The 27,710-nt window shown below is 39.3% G+C and overlaps 1 protein-coding gene across 1 annotated transcript in view; it reads left to right on the top strand.

Annotated features, from left to right (window-relative positions):
- Window positions 1-27,710, top strand: part of CNTN1 (contactin 1) — a gene marked incomplete at its 3' end in the record, with an annotated part of 264,052 nt that overhangs the window by 160,055 nt on the left and 76,287 nt on the right. Inside the window, exons 4-13 of the mRNA XM_080939261.1 lie at window positions 536-668; window positions 4,507-4,679; window positions 6,102-6,197; window positions 14,387-14,593; window positions 17,184-17,283; window positions 17,417-17,598; window positions 21,075-21,199; window positions 21,798-21,915; window positions 23,334-23,484; window positions 25,217-25,344. Of these exons, the coding sequence (XP_080795387.1) occupies window positions 536-668; window positions 4,507-4,679; window positions 6,102-6,197; window positions 14,387-14,593; window positions 17,184-17,283; window positions 17,417-17,598; window positions 21,075-21,199; window positions 21,798-21,915; window positions 23,334-23,484; window positions 25,217-25,344 (1,413 nt within the window). The remainder of the gene's footprint in view (window positions 1-535; window positions 669-4,506; window positions 4,680-6,101; window positions 6,198-14,386; window positions 14,594-17,183; window positions 17,284-17,416; window positions 17,599-21,074; window positions 21,200-21,797; window positions 21,916-23,333; window positions 23,485-25,216; window positions 25,345-27,710) is intronic.

Raw genomic sequence — 27,710 nt, 5'->3', positions numbered from 1 at the left:
AATAGTAAAATTTTATTGTATGAAAAAATATTTTTAAATAAAGGGGGAAAAGGTAAGCTGGAAGATTCTGGCATGATGGTACCTAATCCCAACACCTGGGAGTCAGGAAAATGTGGAGTATGATGTCATTGGGCTACATGAGAGCATCTTAAATAAATAAAACAAGAAACAAAGACAAAAACAATAAAACGGAAGCCAGAGGAGTAAACCTCCATTTTCATCTACCTGAACCATCCCAGTGACCTCGGGGAAGAGTTCCCCTCCTTTCTAGGCATCCAGCTCACTATTAATTCATTTGGAACATTTGGCTCTTAGCTGTTGGGTGATGGTTTCAGAAAGTAGAAAAGCTCAGGCAAAGATGTGAAGTCACAAGTGTGTGTGTGTGTGTGTGTGCATGTGTGTGTGTGTGTAGCTGTAAGCAGATAACTGGCAAACGGTACGTGACAGACAGGCAAAAAAGTCACTTTGGATACAACCACAGTTTCCTGGAGTTCCAATGGGTGTACACTGTAAAGTCGTCTTGTTTTCGTTTCAGTTTCTGAGGAGGACAAAGGATTTGGGCCCATTTTTGAAGAGCAGCCAATCAATACCATTTACCCAGAAGAGTCACTGGAAGGCAAAGTATCACTCAACTGCCGGGCGCGGGCCAGCCCATTCCCAGTTTACAAGTAATGTACTCCATTCATTGCTCTCTCTAGAACAAGGGTAGGGCAGAGTACAGGTGCCATTTGTGACCTCAGATCTAGAGAAATCTCTAAGACAAGTCTATAAGCTCCATGAACATCAATCCAAATACTGGTGTATACACTACTGAAACACTATGTGATGTTGATTCACATTTTATTAATTATATATAAGAATTTACTGGTTCAGTGATAATACATGTAAATTTGATATCATCTAATGGAGCTGATGCTTCAGAGCAAACAACTGTTACCTAAAAGCATTAAGAATATACGTTTGGAGATAAAAAATAGTTTGTATTCATGATCCTAGATAACTCAAATCTATGAGTGACCAATAGTATTTCTATATTAGCTACGTGTAAAGTTCACACAGACAGTCCCAGAAGGTGTCAGCCCTTTTCAGTGATCACAGATCTCTAGCCCTGACAACACAGAAAGCTTCCTACATTGCTAGGATCCAACCCAGAGGCTCATGCATGTGAGGCAAACACTGTACCACTGAGCTGTGTTTCCAGCACGCACACACAAAATTTTGTCTTAAATGTTATCTACCTTCTAAACACTGCAGGAGCATCTCTTTTGACACTTCTGGGTTACTTCACTGTGCTATCATAAAAACGTTATCAGGAATAAAAAATGGGTTTCTGTGCTACAGTTGATAAAATTGCACCAACAATTTGATTTTATTCAAAGACTAAAAGGCAACCAAATGCCCGGTGAATTTGATTTTTTTAAAAATTTTATTGGATATTCTCAATTTATTGTTATACCCTTCTCCCTTCCCTCTCTTCTCCCCCTCAACTTGCTTCCATGAACATGCTTCCTCTCCCAATCTCCCTCTCCACCTCAGTGCCTTGGCTGGTTGATGATGTTGTTCTTCCCATAAGGTTGCAAACCTTTCAGCTCTTTCAGTCCTTTCTCTAGTTCTTTCATTGGGGTCCCCGTGTTCAGTCTGATGTTTAGCAGCAAGCCTCCTCATCTGTATCTGTATGACTCTGGCAGAGCCTCTGAGACTCCCAACTGAAAGGCCCAGTAAATATCTTCAACAAAATTATAGAAGAAAACTTCCCTAACCTAAAAAAGAGATGAACGCGAGCATATAAGAAGCCTACAGAACCCAAAATAGACTGAACCAGAAAAGAAATTCTCCCTGACATATAATAGTCCAAACTGTTCATTTCTCTTACTAAAAGCAGTAAGAGAAAAAGGACAGGTAACGTATAAAAACAGAACTTGAATTTCTTTTGTAAAGTGTTTCCATAGGGGGAAAATCCCACAAGTGATTGATGGAAAAATGAGACTGTAGTGAACAATTATCACCTGATTGAATGAACTGAAGGCTGCCAATTAATAATTGATTTTCGATTGTAGGCATTCTCCCTACCATAAAATAACTTTCTATTATTATAAAAAAAGTCATTGGAAAAATATCTCTTTCTTGCCACTTAATTCTAATTATGTTCATTTTTTTTCCTGCCTCTGGCTATAATTACAAAATTACTCCCAGAGTAAAATATAAATTTAGATATTAGATCACTATCCTGCCATTATTTTTATGGCTTCAATTTCATGCACGGGAGGACATCATAAATTGCAAATAATACATTTGTTCTAAAAATTATTTGGTTGATAAAAATTACTGCAGTGGCCTCTGCACTACAGTCACGGGCATGGGCTGGCATCGGTGACAGTCTGTGGAATACGTTTATCTCCAGAGAATTTTACAAGAAAGGATGCTGAATACTAACTTTGCACTGGCTTGACCGTGTAAGCTCTCCACAGATGGCTGAACAAAGCGCAGGTGTGATGCTTTCTAAAGATACTGAGCACATCTCAAGCCTGTTTCAGTGATTACATACTTTATGGTACTGCCCTCGCCAGCAGCCTCCAGACTGGCTTGGAGGCAACCAATCAGCAGGTGCTGGGCTCAGTGTTTCAAGGATCACAGGACTGGCAGGGGGGTAAGGGCCTTCTCCACCCAGAGGCAGTATGAATGAAATGCAGTTTGGCAAACATGCCACCAACCCCACCAAACAGGTTTTAGCCAAACTAAAACCCCAGATTCAGCTGACTTGACTGTCCATATACTAATACAAGCAGCTGTGGGGAGCCAAGTATATGCTTAATCCTGGTGGGGGCAGCTGCATCTGTCTGTCATATAAGAGCTTAAAGGGGAAGAGGAGAGGCTTGTTTGGTGGTAGAGAGGATGGTTTTCAAATGCAGTGGATTAAAGAAGAAACCACACTGCCCTCAGTAATCCCTCACTGTATCCTTCACACAGTAGTTTAATAACTGTAGCATGTTCTGTGATGATGGATTGTTCATGGTGGCACCCAGAGAGGTAAGAGGTACAACAAGAAATTTCCCTTGCCACTCACCAGCCCTGACACACACACCCCACCTCCCGTCTCCACCCCCAAGAAGAAAGCACTGCAGTCAAAGCATATCTAAAGACACAGTGCTCTCAGCACATGTTTCTAAAAATAGACAATGGATTTATCCAAACACGGCAAGGCATAAATTTATATGGCACCCTAAACAATCACAGCCACAGGGAGTCACAGCAATGAACACCACTTGGACCCAATAAAGAAGGGGAGAAGCCAGAAAACTGAAGTTGCCTGACTGGGAAACCTGTGCTGTGATCACTCCAAACCACATCTACATGCCCAGGGCATGACGGGCCCTGATGAAATCAAAGCAGGTGACTTGAAGTGGTCACGGCAAGCAAGAGCGGGACACTGTGTTCTTGCTTTTGAAATCATCTCTGACTCCATAATGGCCATAACTAGGAATTGTTCTAGTGACCCAACTTACAAACACATTCTGAAGTCTTCCACTTTCGCCGTCATCCTCACAGGCATCAGAGGTGGATTTGGCACCTGGAAACTAGCCACCGCTGCCCCCTTGAACTTCAAGGTCAAGGCGTTTTTGTCTGACGCTTTTCCTGGAACATTGCTTTAAGAGATGGACCCGGGCACAGTGTGGTATATTTGTAAAATGTTTGGTTGCTATCACGGCCAACGAAAATTTTTTTCATATGCATTTTTCTTTCCAACTCACCCAGAAAAAGCAGAGTCCAACTTTTAGTGTTTACCCTCCCTAGCGTGGTGTCCTTAGCCATGAGACGTTTTCATCGACGCTGTTACACATAGAAGTATACAGCGGAAGAAAATGTTTTCAGCAAAAGTCACTCCTAAATAACATGAAGAAGCATCACTAAAAGTACATCTGGGATGAAGAAAATTTATTTGTGGCTTGGATTAAGACCCCAGTAGAGTATCTTTAAACTGTGTGATCTCCATCTAGTGGTGAACTTGTGTTAGTTGCTGACCAGACTGCCTCCTGTAGTTTTATTGGAAAATTGCTTTGCTATTTAAGCAGATACTGATGCTTCATATCTTAATTTTCCCTAGAGATACGTTTTAATATTTTATACAGTGTATCTAGATGCCCCTGAAACTACCCAGCAAAATATGGCTACCAAGTATGCTCATATCTAAATAATAAGATCAACCTCAGGCATACATGAAGTCAGTCTCAGGAACAAAACTCAATAACACATCTTTTTTTTTCCTTCAGAATACTTTAAGATGAGGAAATGTGCCAGGCCTTCACACTAACATTTTGGTACCTTCACTAAATTACTTTTGACACTTCAAAATACTCAGAGTCTCGGGTCATTAAGAAATACCATCGATTCCTGTACGATCATCTCCCTTCTCATGAAACTGTACTTAAATTACTCCAGAGCGGAACTAGCCCGATAGTTTCCGGACTTCATGAGCTTAAGGGTAACATGAATGTCTTTTTCCTCAAGATGGAGAATGAATAACGGGGATGTGGACCTGACGAACGACCGATACAGCATGGTCGGAGGGAATCTGGTTATCAACAACCCCGACAAACAGAAGGACGCTGGAATATACTACTGCTTGGCATCCAACAACTATGGGATGGTCAGAAGCACCGAGGCAACCCTCAGCTTTGGGTGTAAGTAATTGTGACCTTGTTAAAGGGTGGACTTAATTGAAAGGAAGTTACATGTGTTCTGATTATTGATCCAAGTCTATATAAATTGTGTGTGAGGGTGTTCACTGTGGGATGGTTACGTACCCCAGGTGTTCTCTTCCTGTAAAATCACTTCTCCCGGAGAGGTGGTTCAGAGTTGATGTAAGCTGGCTGCTCCTGCAGAAACACCATGTTCAGTTACCAATACCCCTGTTGAGTGATTCACGGTTGCTTTTAACTCCAGCTCCATAAAATCCAATGCCCTCCTCTAGCTTCCATGAGTAGAAAGCAAACACACACACACACACACACACACACACACACACACACACACACTCACTCACTCACTCACATGTGTATGCATTACACACATGCACAGAAACATATACATCCACATAAACACACACTCACACCCTTACACACGAATAAGTAATATTTAGAAAAAAAGTCTTGTCCTTATGAATATGGACCCTCCTGCTTTGTCATTCCAACCAAAGGAGTGACTCTGTGTGATTTATTAAAGAAGCCAGGGCTCCTGTTCATTTGGAGATGGTTGTTTTGTGGTTGTCAGTGAAACAAGTGGCACTTGTGAAATTTTCAGTTAAGATAAAGTAATTCTGTGTGACCACCAAGACATATTAGTAAAAACCATAAGAGTTCAGCAAAAAGAATAAAACAAGGAAACAGACTACTGATGAGAATGTGCCAGAGGAAAAAATGTATTGTACAGGAGGACAGGCTTTGGGTCGCGAGCCCGGCATAGGCGAAGGACTATGTGTGCTCCAAAGAAACCAGAACGACATTCTGAAGAACCTTGAATGGTTCTCTGCAATCTAGCATCAGTGAAAATATGGCAGTGTTCTCATTGAACACTCCATGGGGTGTGAGTTAGTTATTAAGAAATATCCAAGATATACAGAGTACATGTGCCTGGCCTCAGCACCTTCCTCTGGAAAAATATAACCCGGAGAGCACACAGAATTTCAGAGGTAGACTGCATGTTAAGGAGAGTAAAGTCTAGGTATATGGTTTGGGTGTGGATCTCAAACAGAGTCGGAAATGAACCAGAACCAATGAAATGAAGCAAATGAAGAACGGAAGTACTTCAGGATGAAGAAATCAAGCAAGATGCTATCTTTAAATGCCACATGTAGGGAGAAGATGAGTTTAGAAAAGAAATAAACATCATTTAAAGGATCAGAGATTGATCACGTTCCTGTTATCCAACTGGGGTCCATTCACGGAGGGTCTGCGCAGCTGCCAGAAGGGATGCCTGCTTCTGGCGCTTGCTCCTGAAGCTCTCTGGCTTTGCCTGATCTCACTGTATTGCTGAAAGATTACACTTAACAAATATCTCTTTCTCTTGAGCAGAGTGAACATTTCCCTTTTCCCTTTTGAAATCAGATCTTGACCCCTTTCCTCCTGAGGAGCGTCCGGAAGTGAAGGTGAAGGAAGGGAAGGGCATGGTGCTTCTCTGCGACCCTCCCTACCACTTCCCAGGTAAATGAGAGTCTCAGAATTAACTAGACATGTTTGAGTGTTCTGGTAACGTTAATACACTAATAATTACTCAATTCATTTAACAGTCATGGTCAATCATTAATGAAAAGAGACTCATTATTTGCATTTGTGTGTATGTGTGCAAGCGTGTGTGTGTGTGTGTGTGTGTGTGTGTGTGTGTGTGTGTGTGTGTGTGTGAGAAAGAGAGAGAGAGAGAGAGAGAGAGAGAGAAAGAGAGAGAGAGAGAGAGAGAAAGAGAGAGAGAGAGAGAGAGAAGAGAGAGAGAGAGAGAGAGAGAGAGAGAGAGAGAGAGAGAGAACTTTCCCTGTGGAGAACAAAATATGCTCAGCACAGACAGGACATTCACTGAAGAAAGAATTCCACCCGAGACCAGCTTGTTGAATCAATGAGTTTAACCGGGATTACTTACAGGAGCATGGAAAAGGAGTCAATTTTCATAAGCATGGGCAATTTAAGAACAGCTACACCACTGAAGAAAACAACTCCCCTCCTGCAGCTACTAACTTCCTGTCATATGATGTCAGGGTGGGACCTTATGAACCCCTCCTCCAGAACAGTGACAAAGTTCAATCGGATATCACGCAGCTAAACAGGGTCTCTGAGAATTAAGCATACCATGGCTAAGTCATACCCAGAAGTCAACATTCACAACAGCATCATACCCAGAAGTCAACATTCACAACAGCATCATACCCAGAAGTCAACATTCACAACAGCATCATACCCAGAAGTCAACATTCACAGCAGCATCATACCCAGAAGTCAACATTCACAACAGCATTATAAATTTGTAGTCATCACTTAAAGTGGTTGTAAACAATTCCCTACTTGGTCAACTGGCCCTAATTCTAAGGATTCTAGTCATTTCAGTTTATAGACAATATGTATGTTGGTTTGTGCCCTCATTAAGGTTCCCATCATGCAGGAGAAATATGGTAGATTTTGCAGAAGTTATGTCAAACATCCAGAAATAGAGCAGTAATAAGGAATGATGCATGGGCAATTGGTTTTTTTAATTTGATATCTGCAATATACTGTTGAGAAATGGATACAGACATGATACATTATTAATGTCTTTGGAGCTACTGGTCTGGGAGGGCAATTGCTTCAGAAAAGGAACAAAGTTAAAAACCATCTGATAAAATTTCAACTTCGAATACATACGTCTTTGACATGGTTAAAACAAAGGCCACTATGCTACATATTCATAGCCTTCTTGTCAGTTGTTATATTTGTCCCGTTACAATGAAATAGATGTTTTATGTCCTTTTTTATGCCCATATATTCAATATGATACAAAGCTATCTATACAAAATGAAATACAGCTCTCCATTGTAAGTGATCTTGAGTGGAATACACTGAATTCATGTGTGTTCATAGACACATATGGTTTCATACAAAATTATATACATATATTACATGTAAGCTTCACGTGTGTGAAATTTTATATGTATACATGAAAATGACATAGGTAGCGCCAGTTACTTCTAAAACACTGGTAATTTCCTCTGCACTGCAAGAAAGAGGATTCATTAGTAAACATGGGAGGGACATATTTACAGTGTTACAACAGCCTTCAATGAGAGAACAGGCTTTTGCTTGAGGAACTGCTGAAACCATGAGAAAATATGCCCCCTCTTCACAAACAAGGCGATAGCAGCACAGTGACTCCCTTTGCCTATTTAACACCAGATGAGCTTGCTGTTTAAGGAAACCTCTTGTGAGCACTTTTCCTCAATAGGCATTGCTCATCCCACAGGACACACCAGGGAACAGATGAATAAAAGCTGCCTGTCCTCAGAGACCGTCTGTTGGGACAGACATACAATATATGTCTGCTTAAAAGATACAGAACAGTAGAGAGGGAAGGAAACAGGAAGGGGCTGAGAATAATTTAGATTGTAGAAGGGGCCTTGCTAAGAAGGGAATGTTGACAAAGACGGTAAAGAACTGAGAACATAAGTAATGAGAGGGGATTCCAGGGAGGTGAGGTCACAAGATCAGGGACTGAGGTTAGACCACAGGTGCAAAGCAAGCCAAGGAAGGTTGGAGAAAAGGTCATGGGGTTTCAAGAGGCTGTGCTGTGGAGCGCCTTATTAATGCAAGCATGGCAACCATTCGTTTTTCTTCAGTGAGATTTATATTCAAGTGTTGAGCAGAACTGTATATGACATGAATGATTATGTTTTAAAGGAGGATGAGAACAGTGGTTCTCTACCTATGGACCATGGCCCCTTGGCGGGGGATATCGAACACCCCTTTCATGGACTCACTTATGAGATATCCTATATATCAGATATTATATTGCAATTCATAACAGTCGCAAAATTATGAAGTAGCAATGAATATAATTTTATGGTTGGGGTTCATCATGACATGAAGAACTGTGTTAAGGGTCTCAGCATTAGGAAGGCTGGGCTAGGGGAAGGTGGAATTGGGATGAGGGATAAGTTACACAGCATTATAGTGGTCCAAGCAATAAATAGAAGTCAGAGCTAGTGAAGTATATTTTCTATAAACAGAACATACCAAATTCTGCATTTAATTCAAGGTATATTTAAATTAAGTTATACGTGTGTTTTAAAGACAGCAACAAGAGGACTGTCTAGTTGACTTTACAAGGTCAACAACAACTTAAAACCATTCAACCAAGGGAGTCATTTGCTTCTTCAATCAGAGAACCTTAAATTGACATTAAATGGGCCAAGGAAATGTCATTAATTGAATAAAATCTTCAAAGTTCTTCATCTCTGTCAGCATACAATTAGCTCCATGGTACATTCCGCCAAATTATTATTATTATTATACATATCTTAAATATCTAAATATATCTTAAATCTGTGCCGCCAATCCCCCAACATCCTTGATGCATATAAGTGAATGGTCTGTGCTTTGCGACTTAGAAACTTCATTGAATTAAGAATTCAAATGAATGTGTGGCAGGATTCTGGCGCTATGTGAGTGTTATTTGTGGACCCATTTGTGTCTGTTAAGCAGTATTCTTGTAGTGATGATCTGAGCATGAGTCTTTATTATGTCAACTAAATAATTTCTGCATTTAAAATGAGGGGTTGATTTATTATCCTCCATGGTAACTTCTTTAAAGACCTTTTTAGGAACTTCATGTTTAACGGTGATGTTAAAAATGATATATGTGATATATAATCACAATAGATTACTAAAGTCAGTAAAACATACCTAACTAACATTAACACATCATTACTATTAAGTACACCTTACTACATTAGATAATTTAATTTTCACTCTCATCGCTCTCTCTTCAATCTCTCTCACACACATACACACACACACACACACATACACACACACACACACACACAGAGGGAGAGAAAGAGAAAGAGAGAGAGACAGACAGACAGACAGAGACAGAGACAAAGGCAGAGAGACAGAGAGCAAGTGAAAGAGAGAAGGGAAAGCATTTTAACTTAAACTACTAGACTCCTTATTTAAAAGAAGTCAAAGATTCTGTTTCAGTACTCATGTTTCTAAAATTTGATAATAACGTTTAAAATGCAACTGATTATATGGTTGTCCAACACAGAGCCAATGTTCAATAACTATCTGAAGAGTGAGAGAGATAAGGGGCAAAAGATCAAATAATTCTTTAAATGTATTCCACATAGGGGCTATGTGTCATAAACAGATAAATTGGTTAGATTTACTTAATTAATTACAATAATTTATGTATTTTGTACATGTGACTTTTGAATGCCCAACACTCCTATCAGTAAGAATACATGCTCATTGCTTTTTATTCAGGTATTTTTCTAAATATAACCATAAAATTTGAGTTATTATTACTCAAAAAATATAAACTACATTTTTGTTAAGAATGAATTGGAAAATAATCCCCCCATTTGAAGACCAAGTAGTATTAACAATGTGACTAATAATAGACACGTGTATGTGAATTTAAAATTGGGTACGGAAGCAGTCCCTTGTGAGTTGAATATGACTATAAATTCATCTCAACAGACTACATTGATTAGCACAGAAACAGTGAGGAGCGTAAGAGCCAGGTAAGAAACACACAAGGGGAGAGGGGGACATGCCATTCACTACATCCAAGCAGTGACCAGAGGCTGAGAATATTAGACTGGTAATATAAATTGTATTCTGTCAAGGCTAATTGTATCTTTCACAGATATGAAAACATAAAATGTTTTCAAATCACTGCTCTTGGGAACACTCATGTTTTTTTTTTTTCCAGTGTATCTCTAGAAGAAAGCTACGTACATTATTTTACATAGTGTGTTAAATGATGCAGTTCAAAGTATTATAACAAAATGGTAGACACATTACAGTTGCCCATAACAAACTTATGCTTTATATGTATGGCCCAGACTCTCCTGGGGCCAGGCAGAGGCTTCCTCATCTCTCAACAAGCAACATTCCTTAAACAGATGCTGGCATTTAACTCTTGGATGACAATATGCCAGGAGAAAATCCCGCTATATTTAAAGATAGTTGCCTTTATCATTTGCCTATGGCCAGGACCATACAAAAGAATGTTGCATAGTTGAGAGAAATAGGTTGGAGAATGGCTGCTAATCTTCTAAATGTCCGATTCCTGAAGTCAGAGAGGCTGAGGATGGTGTTACAGTTACTAAGCTAAGTCAGTGCACTCCTGAGGAGGCTAAAGCTTGACAAATAATTTTTAGAGTAATTATGTCATAGGTCTCACAAAGCCAAAGGCCATGTTTCTTATTTTGTGGAACGTGAAAGATATTCACTTTGTACAAATCATATTACTCAGAGGAGATGCATTCAGTGACTTGGAAAGACTGCTTAACAGTCCAAGACTTGTGTTTATACAAACATCGCCTTCATTATGATGACTCCTTGTGGTAAATAAAAATGTGGTAACCTTCTATCCAGTGCTAGTGTCAGCACCAGGAGGGTCACATGGCACGTGTGGACCCGGCTATTACTCTGCCACATGGTCTGCAAGCCACCCTCTCCATATTGTCCCTTAGGCTGGTAGTTATCACGCCTGTAGCACACACATCACATTCCATGGGCCCCGCATTCTCTCTCCGCGCAGGCTCCACCTGCCTCGCAGCCATTGCTTTCCCACACCGTCCTCCACAGCCCAGTAAAAATCAAGGTTTAAGAAACTTGTAACTTCTGGGACAGTGCGAGCCTCTGGAGTTAGCATCCCACTATCAGTTACTGCATATTATGTCTGTTCTTTTGTGACTGGGTTATCTCACTCAGGATGATATTCTCTAGATGCAACCATTTTCTTAAGAATTTGGTTAAGTCATTGTTTCTGGTGGCCGAGTAGTATTCCATTGTGTAAATGTACCACAATTTTTGTATCCATTCATCTAGTGAAGGACATCTGGGTTCTTTCCAGCTTCTGGCTATTATAAATAGAGCTGCTATGAACATTGTGGTGCATGTATCTTTGTTGAAGTCCAAGAAAAAAAGAAAACAAAACAAAACAAAAAAAAATTTTGCTCAACCCTTACCCACCAAGAACACATTGACAAATTCCAGGTTACACCCTGTATTACATGTACTGTTTGCTCATTGTAAAGAAAAAAAAATCTTTACACACCAAGAAAACTTTGACTATTTCCAGATTACATCTTGTTTTACATGTACTTTATGCTCATTGTAACTAGTAAGATCTTAATCACACTATCAAACCTTTAAAAAAAAAACCAAGTATTGACAAAAATGTATACTTTCATGCCAAAAATGCTTAAAATCTGTACATTTATCTTTGTTTTTTCAAATAAAGTTGTAAAAAAAGTGACTAGTTCAATTAATAAAACAAAAATAATGATAAATAATTTAAAAAAAAAAGAAACTTGTAACTTAGCAATTAGATTTATAGGTTAAATTCTCAGTCCACAATCCATCCAAACAATAAATTCACTGCCAATTAATAAAGATACAAACTGCCAACCTAGATAAGATAAAAACCCATCTAGTTCACCTTGGTCTGAACCACCCTCCTCTGCCGCCGCCATCTTGATTCTTCCTTCCTTCCTCCTCTTGCCCGCCTTACAAAAACTTTGTCTCTGCCCCAATCTTTATTGTCCAATCATGAATCACCTTGACATCAATCTACAATGACTTCGATCGTTTAAATGTTCAGTAATCACAATTTGTTATTCTTTACCCATCTCTAATGGAAATAGTCCAAGAAAAGCAATAATTAGGAGGTTTTTTTTTTTTTTTTTTGGTATGCTGACACAACCACATTGCTCTGAATGTGCTTTACGAGTGTGTCTTTAAAACATTCTGTCATTTAAATTTTTCCCTTTATGGATATAAACACACACTCACTCACTTGACCTTTTTTCTTTTTTTCAGTAACTAATTGTTAAGAATATCATTGAAAAAAAATTTTCGATTGTCATTTCAATTGAGAGTAGGAATAATCACTTCCAAATAAAGCGCATGTCTTTATCATCCCACCACAAACATCAACCTACCATAAACATGCTTCTGAAGATGATACTGTTTCTCCAATCCCAAGACAGCATCATCTCAGAAATTTTAGTTACTTGTTACAGATTTTATGCAAATTTGTCTATAACCCTGTCAGAATAAAATATGCAAATAATTCTGTCAAAGCCAGCCTTTAGTAGCACATTAAAATAATCCCATGATGAATAGATAGAAATATCTAGAAAGTTGTCTGTTGAGAATCGCCCAGAGTGAGCATCTCATGTTTTCCTTTCTTTTTGAATAAACTTATCCACATAATCTGTTGTATGAGAACTATGAAAACAGACCGTCACAGCCATCTTGACTGGCACTTTTGATGTTGCAGAATGCTGGGGGAAGTACATAGCTTATCTAAATGCAATGCTGGAGGGTTTTTTGTTTTGTTGTTGTTTTGTTTTTTTGTAATTCTGTAGAGCTTCCTATAGTATGTGTTTTGTTTCATGTTTCCTGGTCAGTATTCTGTATTTTTCCAGTTTCCCGTGGATGATTTTTTTTCTGATACATTCATCTTTAAAAGCAATGGGATGGTATAAGAAACTTATTGTTCACCATAAGTAAAATTATACATAGGTTGACTTAGAAAGAACTCTCATTCCCCTGCCTAATAATCCCCCTTATTAGTCCTGTTTCTTCTTTGTGTCTCTCTAACATTACACTTTATTTCCCTTTTCTGGGAATATCCCCTTCTGTGCCACAGACCCTTTCAACCACAAAACCTTTACGGTTATTTAGGCTGAAACACTCGAAAGTGTAAAAGCCAACATTCAAATATAAATGAAAATATGCAGCATTTGTTTTCTGAGCGTCTTGGTTGCTTTACCTGGGATGATTGCTTCTAGTTCCACTCATATACATTCATATACACTCATATACATTCATATATATTCATATACATCTATATATATTCATATACATGGTGGGCTGGGACAAAGGACTGCAGCAGTTAGGTAGCAGTGGGTTTAAGAGTAAGAGAGGCTTAAAGGAGGATGTGAAAAAGAATAAAGGTCACTTATCTGAGTCACAATTTATTATGGAAGCTGTGGGTCCCTGGTAAATAGCTATCTTGATGTGTGCGGCATACATGAGAAAGCTAAATTATTTGTAAATCCTCATATTTTCATGTTTTCCAAATATGTAAGTAAATCAGAAACATGTTTTTCTTCCATTTGTGTGGTTTTTTTTAATATGACAATCTATCATATAAATGTGTGTGTGTGTGTGTGTTATAAAATAGGAGTACTGAAAAGCAAGAAGACCCAGCCAGCCTATAAACTGAGCTGCCTTGAGCTTGTCTATGTGTTAGAGTAGGAAAGAGAGATTATGAGTTGGGTAACTATCAGGCCTGGATTCAGATTCTCAGGTCTGTTTAACAGTCGCAAACACTCTACACAAGTTACTTATCCCGAGTTTCAGTTCATCCACCAATGGAATGGAAGGAAGGATGCTGAGACTCTAGAAAGTTCTAGTGATTGATGACCAATAGACAGAGAGCGATAAATTTGTTTACGATAACAGTAATATTCTTGAAAATAGGGAACCTGTGAGAAAATGCATTCTGCCCCAACTTCAAATATTCACCAACACGTCACCTCTGTCAGACTGTGTGGTGGATTGCAATTAGGAGGCAGACTCTTCGCATACGGAGATGAGCTTAATATTTAGCAGGCAATGTTTTCTTCTAGATGATCTTAGCTACCGCTGGCTTCTGAATGAATTTCCCGTGTTTATCACAATGGATAAACGAAGATTTGTGTCTCAGACCAATGGAAATCTCTACATTGCAAACGTCGAGTCTTCTGATAAGGGCAACTACTCCTGCTTTGTGTCCAGCCCTTCTATCACTAAAAGTGTGTTCAGCAAATTCATACCCCTCATCCCAATACCTGAGCGTAAGTATGTTATTTGTTACGCTGATTTTGAGAAGTTATCTGTGTATAATACACTTATAATAATGACTGTGCGTCTGGGCCAGACCTCACATAGTGTATGCTAGGTGGAAGACGTTGGGTTTCGTTTTTAATAATATTACCCTATTTGATGAGATTATCTAAAATGGTTGAGCCCAGACTCATCGCTTCTACTTTAGGAAGTATATGGAGGGTAAATTCCCTAGTTCAGGGCCCTTAAAGAATTACAATGGAAATGCCTGCAATCTGTCTTTTGTTTCCTGGCCATTTGTACTTTGTAGCAAACTTGAAAGGTTTAGAGCAAAACAAAGCAAAACAAAAATTAGCACATAGTTAGAAGGAAAACCCTGATTTTAAAGAATTATTTACATGGTACAGATGTCCATGAATTATTGCTACTTCTGCTTTACCAGCTGAGCATATGTTGCTGTGACCTGTGTGATTAGTCCTGCCCCATCTTTGTTTTTATTATTTGTTTAGTTTTTCTGGTAACCTTGTATCAAGCACACTGCCTGAGATGCACTCAGTCCTGTCACAGAGCACCTGCTTCTCCCATCCCAGAATAACTTCAGTGCTTCATTATAATCTTCATTAGCAGCGGTGACTCTCCACACCTCCGAAATGACCCGTCTGTGTCTGCTTCCTCTCTTCCCTTAGATGTGGGAAGTGACCCATTACCACTGGGATTCCCCTTCCACTTCTCCTAGTAAGAAAACTGTCACATGATTGGCTCAACACTCCCCCTCATTTCTAACCTCACTACTCCACAAGGTCAAATGCACTCTCCCTAAAGGGGCCTTGAATTGCCTTTCCTACTCAGCCTCCCAGATGTACATACTTCCCCTGTGTCTTCTGCACATTCTATTACTTCCTGTCTCAGTGATGGGCAGGTCTCCATGCAGCCAATCCTCCAGGTGCTCTGGCTCCCTTCCCATTTGAATCAGGGCTTCTCTGTATCCCCTATTCCCTTCTTTTCCTAACTTTAAAATCCTGTCCCCTTACTCCAAACATTCTTTCCTTTTCTGTAAAGGCCATTTGGAATAATCATAGGATATTCATATTTGTTCAATCAAAGGCAGTTTTTAGTCCCCATATTTTTATATTATATATAAATATATATTTTATATATAAAAACAAATATATATTATGTTTAGTATTTGACACTTCTCACCTGCCTATCTTGGGCTTTTTTTTTTTTTTTTTTTTTTTTTACCCTTTTCCTCTGGCAAGTCTTACACAGCAGTACTTACCAGATGGTCCTCTTTCCCTCCAGTTGTTTCTAGATATTTCCACTAAAATCCTTTTTTTTTTTTTTTTTTTTTTTTTTTGGTTACTGGTAATGTAATGGATTTAAATTGATATATTTCATTTTCTCTTGTCTTCAGCCTTTGGTTTTCCTTACATCCTGGACTTGTCCCACATAACTGTCAAGGTTGTTCACTAGAGTGTTCATGACATTCCCACTGCCTTCACACAAGCTTCTTTTCTTCCTACCGCCTCTCAGCCCCTGTGGCTGCAAATGCTTGTGTTTTCTAACAAGTATCATTCGCATTGACCAATTCTTCCCTTCCTTTGATGTTCAGAACAGCTATGCCTGTGGCTTTAATTATACCAGTAGGTAAGCCACTGGGGAGTTTTGAGAAAACTGGTGTCTATTAATCCATTGACAAAACTGATCTCAAAACTTTTACACTGTGTCCTTCTGCCCCCTGCACCTTGCTTTCAGATGATCTTTAGGTCATAAATTTTAATGTCACTGTAATGTCATTTGGCTTCGTACATGCTTTCTCTAATTCTCTGCACCTTCTTAATGCTTTATCCTGAGGTGGTTCAATTCAGTTTTGACTTTTGCCCAAGGTTTCCGTGTTCCCTCTGTCACTCTGAATTCTTTTATTTGGTGACCACTCTTAGAGTAATTATTTTGCTTTGCCTTTGATATTGTCATGGAATATCACTTTTTTAGCAGTTTTTGATAGTTAATAATGCATTAAGCCATTTGGATGTTTTTATTGGCACACATTTCATCACTGATGGACTGAGCAACTGAGAAAGGTCAGATCTGCTGCATCGCATTAACGCTGTCAGAATAAATGGCTTCTCCCTGCCAACCCTCTTGCTCCAGTTCCTTAGTTTCTGTGGATAAATCTTTGTCCTGTCTTCTGTTGGTTTAATCCACTTCTCTCACTTCCTTCCCTTTCTTCCCTTTAATTGCACACATTTCCATCTCTTTCTTCCTTTTCTACCCCCTCAAGTGCCTCACAGCACTGGTCAAAGCATTTGAAGCTCCTTAAGGGCACCTTGAAGTTCTGTAGCCAATTTAGTCTGATGAGTTAGTCAGCTGCCAAGTTAGTCTGATCAGGTATCAGGATGTTCGATGAAGTTCATAGTCTCACACATTGTACGTACATTACATACATAGACAAATATATATAAATACAAAAACATCCCTCTGTATGAAAAACAACTTCCATACTAATGCACTGCTACAAAGTTTCATAATGTGAAAAAAAGAGAAAAATATTGTGAATAATAAATTATGGATGTTTGTGTCTTCTTCTTTTTTTCATATTAGGAACAACAAAGCCATATCCTGCTGATATTGTAGTGCAGTTCAAGGACATATACACCATGATGGGCCAAAACGTGACTTTAGAGTGTTTCGCTCTTGGAAAGTAAGTATGACTGGGCTTTTCATTGGCGTGCATAGAGAGACAACAGGTTTTGTGCCTTCTCAGGAAATAAACAACTTAAGTGCCTCTTCTTTAATCGGTGTGGATCTTGAGCTTTTATATCTTCTGTCTCAAGCCCTGTTCCTGCTATTCGGTGGCGGAAGGTGCTAGAACCAATGCCCACCACTGCTGAGATAAGCGCCTCAGGGGCTGTCCTCAAGATCTTCAACATCCAGCTAGAAGATGAAGGTCTCTACGAGTGTGAGGCTGAGAACATTCGGGGAAAGGACAAGCACCAGGCAAGAATTTACGTTCAAGGTAGATATTTTAATTCTTTATGAACACCGCCAAAAGTCTTATTCAAAGGCTTTTCTCTACTTAAAAGAGTATTAATAGTTTTAAAACCTCATGTATATTATATTATTCATGTAGGTGAGATATTTGCCTTATCTCTAATTAAGTTACAACTCTGAATTATAGTCAACGTGAACTTACACTTTGATATTGTGACTCTAGTCATGGATTGATAGTTGATGATATATTTTCTTTTAAAAGTTGCTCATATAATCCTGTATTATTTTCTACTTTTCAGTATCATTATATAGGAGAACATATGCATTATGGTTTAAAGTTTGAGTTAATGGTTTGCAAAGCTTAACATGCCTCAGAATTCCCTGAGGGGGCTTGATAATGTCCTGGTTGTTGGAACTCCCTTAGGTTACTGTGAGCTCTGCAATGTATATTTCTCTAAGGAAAAAAAAATTCCCAGGTGCTCATGTTACTAGCTTTAAAGAAGCCCTGGTATAAGGAATCAGCTCTTTTTACTTGGACAAAATGATTTCCGTGAGAGCCTTTGGCCCTCGCCCATTGGAGCAAACTTACCTGGGATCACAGATATTCTTCCCAGGCAACTCTTGGAATTTCAGTGATTAAGATGTATTAAATTTTGTCGGTGTGCACCAATAGTTTTGCCTGCATTACACATGTGCCTGATGCCTGCCTCTGTAGGCTGGAGGAAGGCGTTAGATTCCCCGGAACTGTAGGTAACTATGGTTGGGTCATGTGCCTACTAAGAATTTAATACTGTCTTCTACAAGAACAACAAGTGCTTTTAATCACCGAGTGGTCTCCCCACGTTCAGACTCTCGGGGCTTCTTTAGGCTGGAGTTACCATTACAACTTTCTATAACACAGACAAAACAAAAACAATTAGATTTCAACAAGGACATTCTGGTTTTTTGTTGGCTTGTTTTAGTTTTGCTTTTTTGAGTCATGGTCTCTCTCTATAGCCCTGGCTGTCCTGTAACTCACTGTGTAGACCAGGCTGGCCATCTCCCGGAGTCTTCCTCTTATGTTTTGCTCTGTTGCTAACTCTGGCTCCTGCGCTGCGTGTCTTCTCCTAGTCTCTGCCAAAACTAAATGTTGATAGAATCATTTGAACTCTAAAAATTGATCTTTGTATTCAATTGTTTTCTCTCTTAATTCACTTACTTTCCCCCATTCGCAGATCTCTGCTGAAACCATTTGTGTATAATCACTCAGAATGTCCATTGCTAAAGCAAATCGATTCTCAGCCGTGACTGATCAGATCAGACTCCATTAGCTGTCACACTTGACCCTCTCCTCTGCACCTCATTCTCTGTGCTTAGCACCTGGAACCCCCATGCCATGCCCATGCCAAACTTTCATTTTCTCAAACATCAGTGTCCTCCTGACTTATACCATTCTGACACTGAGAGACCAGTGCCGTAAGCGAATGTCTCTAACCCTGTATGATTTCAACGCTGGAAAAATAGTTTTAAAAATTTACACCTTTGGAAACTGAACGTAAACATTTCCTCTGAACCTGAATATCCAATGCTTCGATATCGTGAACATGACATATGTCAAGTATATATGGAATGGATTCTAACAGAGGGACAAAGTCTGTGGGCTTCGTGAGCATCTTGAATAGTATTACCACTTTTGTGCTGGACCTAATGATTATAGATAAGATTATTTCAACACATTTAGAAAATTTCACTCCAGGTTCTCAGTAAAGATTTGAATCATCAAATACCTAAGGCCTTAAAGAGTCAGAGTGATGGAGTTATTTTAGATGACCCATCCTTTATTTCTTGTATTCAATAAGACATCTTCGGCTTTATCTATAGCTCTATGGTAACTTCCTTTAAAACTATATAATTAAACTACATATATAATTCACCAAAGTGACTCAATTATTCATTCTTGGCATTGTATTATGCGTTGTCACATCCACGTGTCACCCTGGGAGGCCAAGGAAGCATAGTTACCATTCAAGTCCTGAAGAGATTGTGTACAAAATGAAACCTGTATCCAGCCAACTGATTCATCAGCATTCAATATCTAAAAGTTCTCTCCATAAGTTAAAAAAATGATTAGTGAAAAAGAAGCTAAATTAGAACTTATACTGCAAAGTATCATAAAGACACATGTGCTTATTTAAATATTGGTTTAATATCCATAGTCTCTCTTACAAATATATTTTCTGATTCTCTCTCTCTCTCTCTCTCTCTCTCTCTCTCTCTCTCTCTCTCTCTCTCTCTCTCTCACACACACACACACACACACACACACACACACAATATTTCTAATGAGACACCCATGATACTTTCCACAGAAAATAAGTAAAAAAAATTCAAGGTCTCATTTTCAATAAGAAGGAAATAAAATGTTGCCCTCCATGCAGAGTTCTCTCCCTCTGTTTCCTTCCTCATTTACACTGTTTACTTACATCTGTGTGGGCTGCTTTGATAACTGAAATATTTAACTACATTGATTTTTCATGTGGAAAGACTCCTTTTCCCTTTGAGGCAATTTCTATCATTTTCTCATTGTCCACAACCACCAGGTAGATAAAGAAAATGGGCTGAAGTCCATTTCACTCATGCAGGAGTCTCCCCAGTGACAGCTGCTGAGGGAGCTGCTGCGTGGAAGTGGATTAAAGGGCTCTGCTCAATTTTATACCTACAGAGTAAGATGCTACATCATGCAATACACAAGAGCTGCATTAAGGTGGTGTGTGATATGGGGAATAGAGAAGGTCTCAAATGTAAAATAAACACACACATACTCACACATGCTCACACACATACTCATACATGCACACACAACACACACACATGCACACATGTATGTACACACACATGCACACACATACATGCACACACACATACATGCACACACACATCCAACAGTGAAATATATATATTAAAGCTATGGTTCAGCCTGATATTTATAATAGCAAGTCGAGGAATAGCCATTTTAAAACCTCAATTGCCATTTTGGCATATCTGAAAGATTCAAGTTATAAGGCAAAAATTAATTAAGCTAGTATTTTTTTGAATTAGCCTTTACATTGTAAATAAAAAAAAAATAATTGGGAGAGCTGATAAGATGCTTTAAAAGCTAAAACTTTCTCAGAAGACTAGAATTCAGTTTGCAGCCTTATGTCAGATGGCTCCAACTCCCTAGAGCCCTAGCCCCAGGGAATCCAATACCCTTTGGGGCCACCTACACACACAGGATGCACATAATTGCACCAAGGTACACATGCGCACATAAGCTAAATTAAATAAATCTGGGAGCACAATTTATGACTAAATTATAGATGTCTTATCATATCGGTATATAAATTTTATAGCATATAGACCTGTGCAAGCAGACACATAGTATGGGATGTATTCTCCAGAATAAAGGTAACAAAAATGCAAATTTAATTCTCTGAAATTTTCGATGGGTACTGAAACACTTATATTGTTCCTCCTTTACAGCATTTCCTGAGTGGGTAGAACATATCAATGACACAGAAGTGGACATAGGCAGTGACCTCTACTGGCCTTGTGTGGCCACAGGGAAGCCCATTCCTACCATCAGGTGGCTGAAAAATGGATATGCAGTAAGTATTTTGAAGTGCCTCTCTGTGCCTGAATATGTGCTCGGTCACAGGATGGTCAGTAGAGCAAGGGTACTTGGGCCCTGAAATAGAAGAAAAACTTTCTTGAAAAACGAAGTCTCTTCTTTCACTTTCAACTGCAATCTGTAATCTCATCTTTACCTCTCTCTCTTTTTCCTTATTTTTCCTTTGTTCCACTGCCCCCTTCCTACTTAACCATCTCCACTGATATTGTCCCTTCTTTGCCACTGTTCCCCTGAACCCCCACAGAAACAGAGGTAAGAGAGACGTGTTAAGTCCTATCCCAGCCTTGGGACAGTTGACAACAGTGGGTCCCTTCTCTACCTTCCCACTCTAATCACCCAGCTGGTCCAAAGGGGAAAAGGTGGACTCTCGGCTCTGTAAGATGAATAGAACAAGAGCCACTGGGCATGGTAAGTGCTCTGCTCCATGCCACGGACACCCCAGTTTGTGCCTCGTAGGAGAGAATGAGGGTGTGTGACCACAGTCTTCCTAGGTTAAGCATTGACATAACGCTGAATTAAGAATTTGCATACAATCCACTTTCCCCCAAAACCATGTATTTTATTTTACCCTTCAGTATCACAAAGGAGAACTGAGACTGTACGATGTGACCTTTGAACATGCCGGGATGTACCAGTGCATAGCTGAGAATGCATATGGGTCCATTTATGCAAATGCAGAGCTCAAGATCCTGGGTCAGTATCCTTTCCAATTTCTGATCAATGTTTATCAAATGAACGACATATAATAAGGTCAGAGAATATCCACAGTTTGCGGCCAATTTCACTGTAGTTTGATTAGATGCACAACACAGGTCGGTTATTTATTTATATTGACAGTTCTCACAATTCAGACTACAGGAGCAGTGAAATTGGACAGTGGTTCTCAACTTTCCTAACGATGTCGGACTTTAATACAGTTCTTCACAATTGTGGTGATCGTCAACCATAAAAATAATTTCCATGGCTAATTCATACCTCTAATTTTGCTATGGTTGTGGATTGTATTGTAAAAAAATATGACATGTAGGATATCTGATATGCAACTCCTGTGCAGGTTGAGAGCCTCTGAAGAGAATAAATATTTGCTGTAGAAAGTGACTTCCTCGGGGGAGAAGCAGAGACAGCAGTACTTGGGTCTTCTTACAAGTGCATAATCCCACCCACCCTCAGTCCACTGAACAGACATTAGAGGAAGACGCTCGGATGATTTTGATAGGCAGTTAAAGTTTAAGAATCATTAGAATGAATAATGAAGATTCATAAATCAGCCTGAAAAAGCAACCTTCCCTAGCAAGGGCAGGATGTAGATGACCGGAATACATTGTGTCTATTAATAGACAAGGTAACTGAACAATGGGCTAGATATGAGAATTTGGAAGACAAAGGGTATGCTATCTCTGGGGTTATGAGCTATGAGACTCTGTGTCATGACTTCATAACTACTATTCTGAGGTATGTGTGAACTTCAGCTATGCCATGTTCTTCTTAACCAATTCATTGGGTCCAGTATTCTTTTAGCTGTCTATTGGTAGGTCATGGAGGTCTGGATTGGTTTATCAAAGAGTGTATGCATTTAGTTAGTACTTAGTAAATAGAAAGTTCAGTGGGATTACATTATTAATTGATAAAAGTATTCTGATTCAAATGTTAATCCTACCTGTTAACTACCTGTGATACATAACAGAATTATATCATATTAATAGATTTTAATTCTTCTATTTGTATGCCTTGAGGCGTGCCGAGTGGAATGGTCATGAGCCTAAAAATGTATAAATAGCATTTGAAGTGTGTAGATTTCTAGCCAGCTTTTTCACCAATTCCCTTGTGGACTTAAAAAAAAGAACAGTTGAATTTGAGATGCCTTTTAGGTGCATAGGTAGGTACATAACTTGATTAAAACTGAAATTTGATTGATAAAGTCGGCAGCAATTGTCCATTTGAACTGAGCCTATGATGCTAAATCATTAATTATAAATGTATGTATGACATGCCTAATAAAGTACAACTCCAATATTTCTACTGACTGTTAATCAGTAAGACATGCTGTAACCCAGAAGGAATGTTTGGGTTGGCTAGCAAAAGGAAATAATGAGCATTCTTTGACTTTGTAGCTCTAGCTCCAACCTTTGAATGGAATCCGATGAAGAAAAAGATCCTGGCTGCAAAAGGAGGAAGGGTTATCATTGAATGCAAACCCAAGGCCGCACCCAAACCCAAGTTTTCATGGAGCAAAGGGACAGAGTGGCTTGTCAACAGCAGCAGGTCAGCTCAGATGGGCACGTCACTGACAGTCACTGGCTTCCGAGCTCTTACAATGTCACTGTGCTTTAGTGTCTCCAAGTTTGATTTCTGATTAGTACTTTTAACTTCTTAACAATTCAATGTAAACAATCACTGTGTAAGGGACTATTCATGTGTGAGAATTTTTTAATGTAATGAGTTTTCTGTGTATATATGTGATATAGTTAAATATTTGCTAAAGATAAATTCAAATATAAAGTTAATGGTTAAATATAGTATATTTAGCATTTTATTACTATTTTATTATTGTTGATATAAATCACATTATTATTTTATAAAGTAACAGTAATTATATAGATTTTAAAGTAATGAATGCGTGTCTTTAGTAATTAATATATTGGGTATTTAATGAGTATTAGCTATAATATTATTTGGATGAATATAAGTATAAAAAGTTGTGTAGCAAAGCAGCAAACCCTGTGTTTGTTTCAAGTTCATGCCATATGAAAAAATAAAGGATGGAGTAAGGACAGGAATTACACAACAGAAGCAGAGTCATTTGTTAAAATAGAGAGTTGTATTGTACACAGGGTTATATGTACTACAGTTTATAAAATGACAGGACAGTAGGTATTTAGCCCAGTATCCATAAACCTGATCAATGCCTTGAATGTGACATTCCTGGGGATATAGCACCATTAGAAGGTCCTTTAGGGTTCTATTGTATTCTCATTGGGACTTATACACAGTCATGTCACTAAAATACAACAACTGAAATGTCACTGTGTGATCTAGGACTGGGGGTTCATTGAATATGACAATGAGCAATTCTAATGGCCTGTGTTGGGGGGGTGAGGTGTAACTAAAAATTAGAATGGGTCTAGGATAAACTGTTAGAGGTTTTCCACTGTTATTTGACTGTACTTTTTGATGTCCATGTTAGCAAAATAACTGAACGAGGAATGGTTTGGCAAGGACTTGAAGTGAGAGGAAGCACGGAACGCTAACATCTGTACTGTGAGAACACTCACAAAGAGCCAGGCACCAAGATAGGATAAGCCAACGTAAGAGTGGTAGTTATCAGTGACAGTGTTTGAGAGGGAAAATAGACACAGAGGTAAATGGGACCTAGAGAGCCAGGCAATGGGCGGCAGACCCAATTAAGGACATGGAGAGGGTGAGAGAAGGCAGACAGATTGGGTTGAAGGAGTTGGATTCTGCACAGTTCCGAGACAGACTGATAAGGGCCCAGGAGAGTGCTCTGGCCAAAAGTGCCTCTAAAAGGAGTTTAGTTTCTGCAAGAATTGGTCTCATTGCAAAGTCCCCCCGGATGCCCAGTCAAGACGTCAACAAGCTGAAACCTGTGGCCTTCACAAAACACAAGAACCAAGTTCTTTGTGCAGCTTATGGAATGGTGGTTAATTGTGTTTCTTCACATTTGGAGAAAGAGACATCTGCCTAGCTGAAATGTGTCATCTTTCTTAAAGAGGCAAGAGCATAGACGAATCTTCTATAGGGTACAAGCTATAGGATCTAAGGAAGTGATAACTCAGCTTTTCAGCCATTTGCTGCTGCTGAGAAAGAACATTTGAAACAAAGACTAGAAAAATCTAAGGGTTTTATGCTGGAAAAAAATGTCTTACTAAGAAACTGGTATAAAGCATAATAATGTTAGCGTATTTAATGCAAGATACGATAATAATGTATGTTACTGAATGACCAAATTTTTATTTTTAATTTTTAATGGCAACAGAATACTCATATGGGAAGATGGTAGCTTGGAAATCAATAATATTACAAGAAATGATGGAGGAGTGTATACCTGCTTTGCAGAAAATAATAGAGGGAAAGCTAATAGCACCGGGACTCTGGTGATCACAAGTAAGGAATCTTTCGATACTTGGGTCATGTTGTTCTCTTTACTTGATGATGGGTAATGTTTTACAGTGTTCCATGTATGTGGCTAAAACTGTGCTTCCAGTACAGTTAACATATTGGTGAGTTTCCATCTCAGAGGTCTTCAGGGCAAGGCTCTTCCTCTGGAGTATCATTCCTGGAATTGGATGTGAGAACATCCTCTTCTTCTACAGAGAGCATCAGAATGTGTTGGGCTTTATTCCTTTTGAAAACCTTCTTTGAGTTTGTTCTCTTTTTTTGTTCAATTCCGTATGTGTTCATCCCGATTGTCATAGCCAGCATCTAATATCATGTGCAACCCCGTTACCCGCTTTCTCTCTAAAAGTCCTCTGCTCATCCTCATTGATGGTGATGGGGTTTGTGATTTTGTTAAGAGCTACTGAGTTTAAACCATGTCAACTCTTTGGGACATGGTGGACATCTCAACGGTCACAAAACTGGGAGATGTGGATGATAGTGGCCCCTATTCAGAATCAGTTAAAAGACTATAATTAACAAAGGGAATGGTGGGCTCATAAGCTCAGGCTTGGGTAGCTTCATCATAGACCACCACAGTTGCTATGAAGTCATGAGTGTATTGACTCTGCCATGTCCAGAAGACAGCACGTCACAAAACTTGTACCAATTATTCAGTTTCCTCATTCTTTCCATCCTCTTTTTTATGGTATTCCCTGGGCTTTATGAAAGGTGGTATACCTATCCTGATTAGTGATAGACATTCAGTTGCCTCTTATTTTCAGCACATTGAGACATCACGAACCGCTGTATTCACAACTATCCATCATGGAGATGTCTCTGATACAAAGCTAGGAGTAGCATGCGTCTATAGATATAAACATAAAAATGTAGAAGCAAGTTTAGTACCGTGACAACTCAGATAAACAGTAGTATCTATCAGTTTGCTCCTGAGGTCTAAGTCATGGGTTTGGAATGCTGTATAGTAATAGGTTTGAAATGTTTCATAAGGGACGAGCCTCACAGCCAATTAGAGTAGGTGGTTACCCCCATAACGATCATACCACAGTTGCATAAGTGGGCACATCATACTTGACATATTGGTATTATAGGCCATAGGGTTTATAGCTGGGTAAGATTATTGGCACTCCATATAGCATCTTATAGGAACCTGAAATCTGTTCAGCTGGAAATGTTTTCCACACCAGTTCCAGCTTCCTTTCTCTATACCTTATAACCAAGGTATGTGTTGTTTTCAGCCATAGGTTTTGAAAACTAGTTATAGTGTCAAGGGGCCTGCATTATTTTGGAGTCTTTAGCCCCTGACCAACAACTGATCAAGAGGTATCACATACCTGCCTCTGTTGTTTGTTGAGAAACCCTTGGTTCTCTGAAATAGCTTTATCCATACGAGAAGACTATAGTCCTGGAAGCTTCTGGTCTCCTCTGTGTTATCTTATCTAGGCCTAGAATGTTTTCAGCCTCTGAGCCTTACTGCTGAAAAAGCTCACTTTCTAGCTGTTTCTGAACTCTGGCTGGCTGGTTCAACACAGCTCTTCTGGCTTAAACTCGTTTCTAATCCGACTAATTCATTCTGGCTTCACACTGGGCCTCTGACTGAATTGCTGTGTTTGGCCTCAAACTACCTCCACTGTTGCTGCTGTCCTTGGTGATCATCCCATGGTACTGGCATCTCCAATACACAGGGCTCTTCTGCTGCAACTTGGCTTCACCAATAGCCTCTCATAGGCTCTCTTTATGGTGCCAAGCCTTGAATACTTTGCATGACTCCTTCAGTCCCCGGCCATCATGTAACTGAGTCTGCACCTTCCCCATTGTCCTTCCTCTCACACTGCCAAGTCTCTGATGACCCCTTCATGCCTTCCAAACTAATACCACCTGGGTGACTCTTACACATTATCAGGTACAGCTGCAGCACAAAGCACAGCTTTTGCTATCTTTGATACGCAGCTTCTCTGTGTTCTCAGAAAACACTTTTCTGGAGATTTTACCTCAGTAATGCTGGTCTTTTCTTAATCATCACTATTTTTTTTTATCTCCAGCTAAACAGCATCCATTGTCCCAGTCACACCTGTTATTCTGGATTCTAAAGCCAGAGCCATATGGCCAAAGTTGCCAAGGTCTGCTTCTTGCAGGAGCTGAAACATGGCCCCCTTGATCTATTACGTTATCACCAGTTTCATGTTTTCCAACTCCCTCACTGCCTAAGCTTGCCTGTCCTGGAACTTGCTCTTTAGACTGACTTTGAAACTCAGACTTTGCCTGTCTCCTAATCACTGGAACCACAAAGGTGTTGTCCACTAAGCCTGGATTTAAGCTTTTCTTCACCTAGAACTTGCCAAGTTCGAGGCTGG

The sequence above is a fragment of the Micromys minutus genome (genome assembly GCF_963924665.1).
Source record: "Micromys minutus genome assembly, chromosome: 27".
NCBI lineage: Eukaryota > Metazoa > Chordata > Mammalia > Rodentia > Muridae > Micromys > Micromys minutus.
Note: the sequence above shows the minus strand (reverse complement) of the source record. Positions and strands in the feature narration are given on the sequence as shown.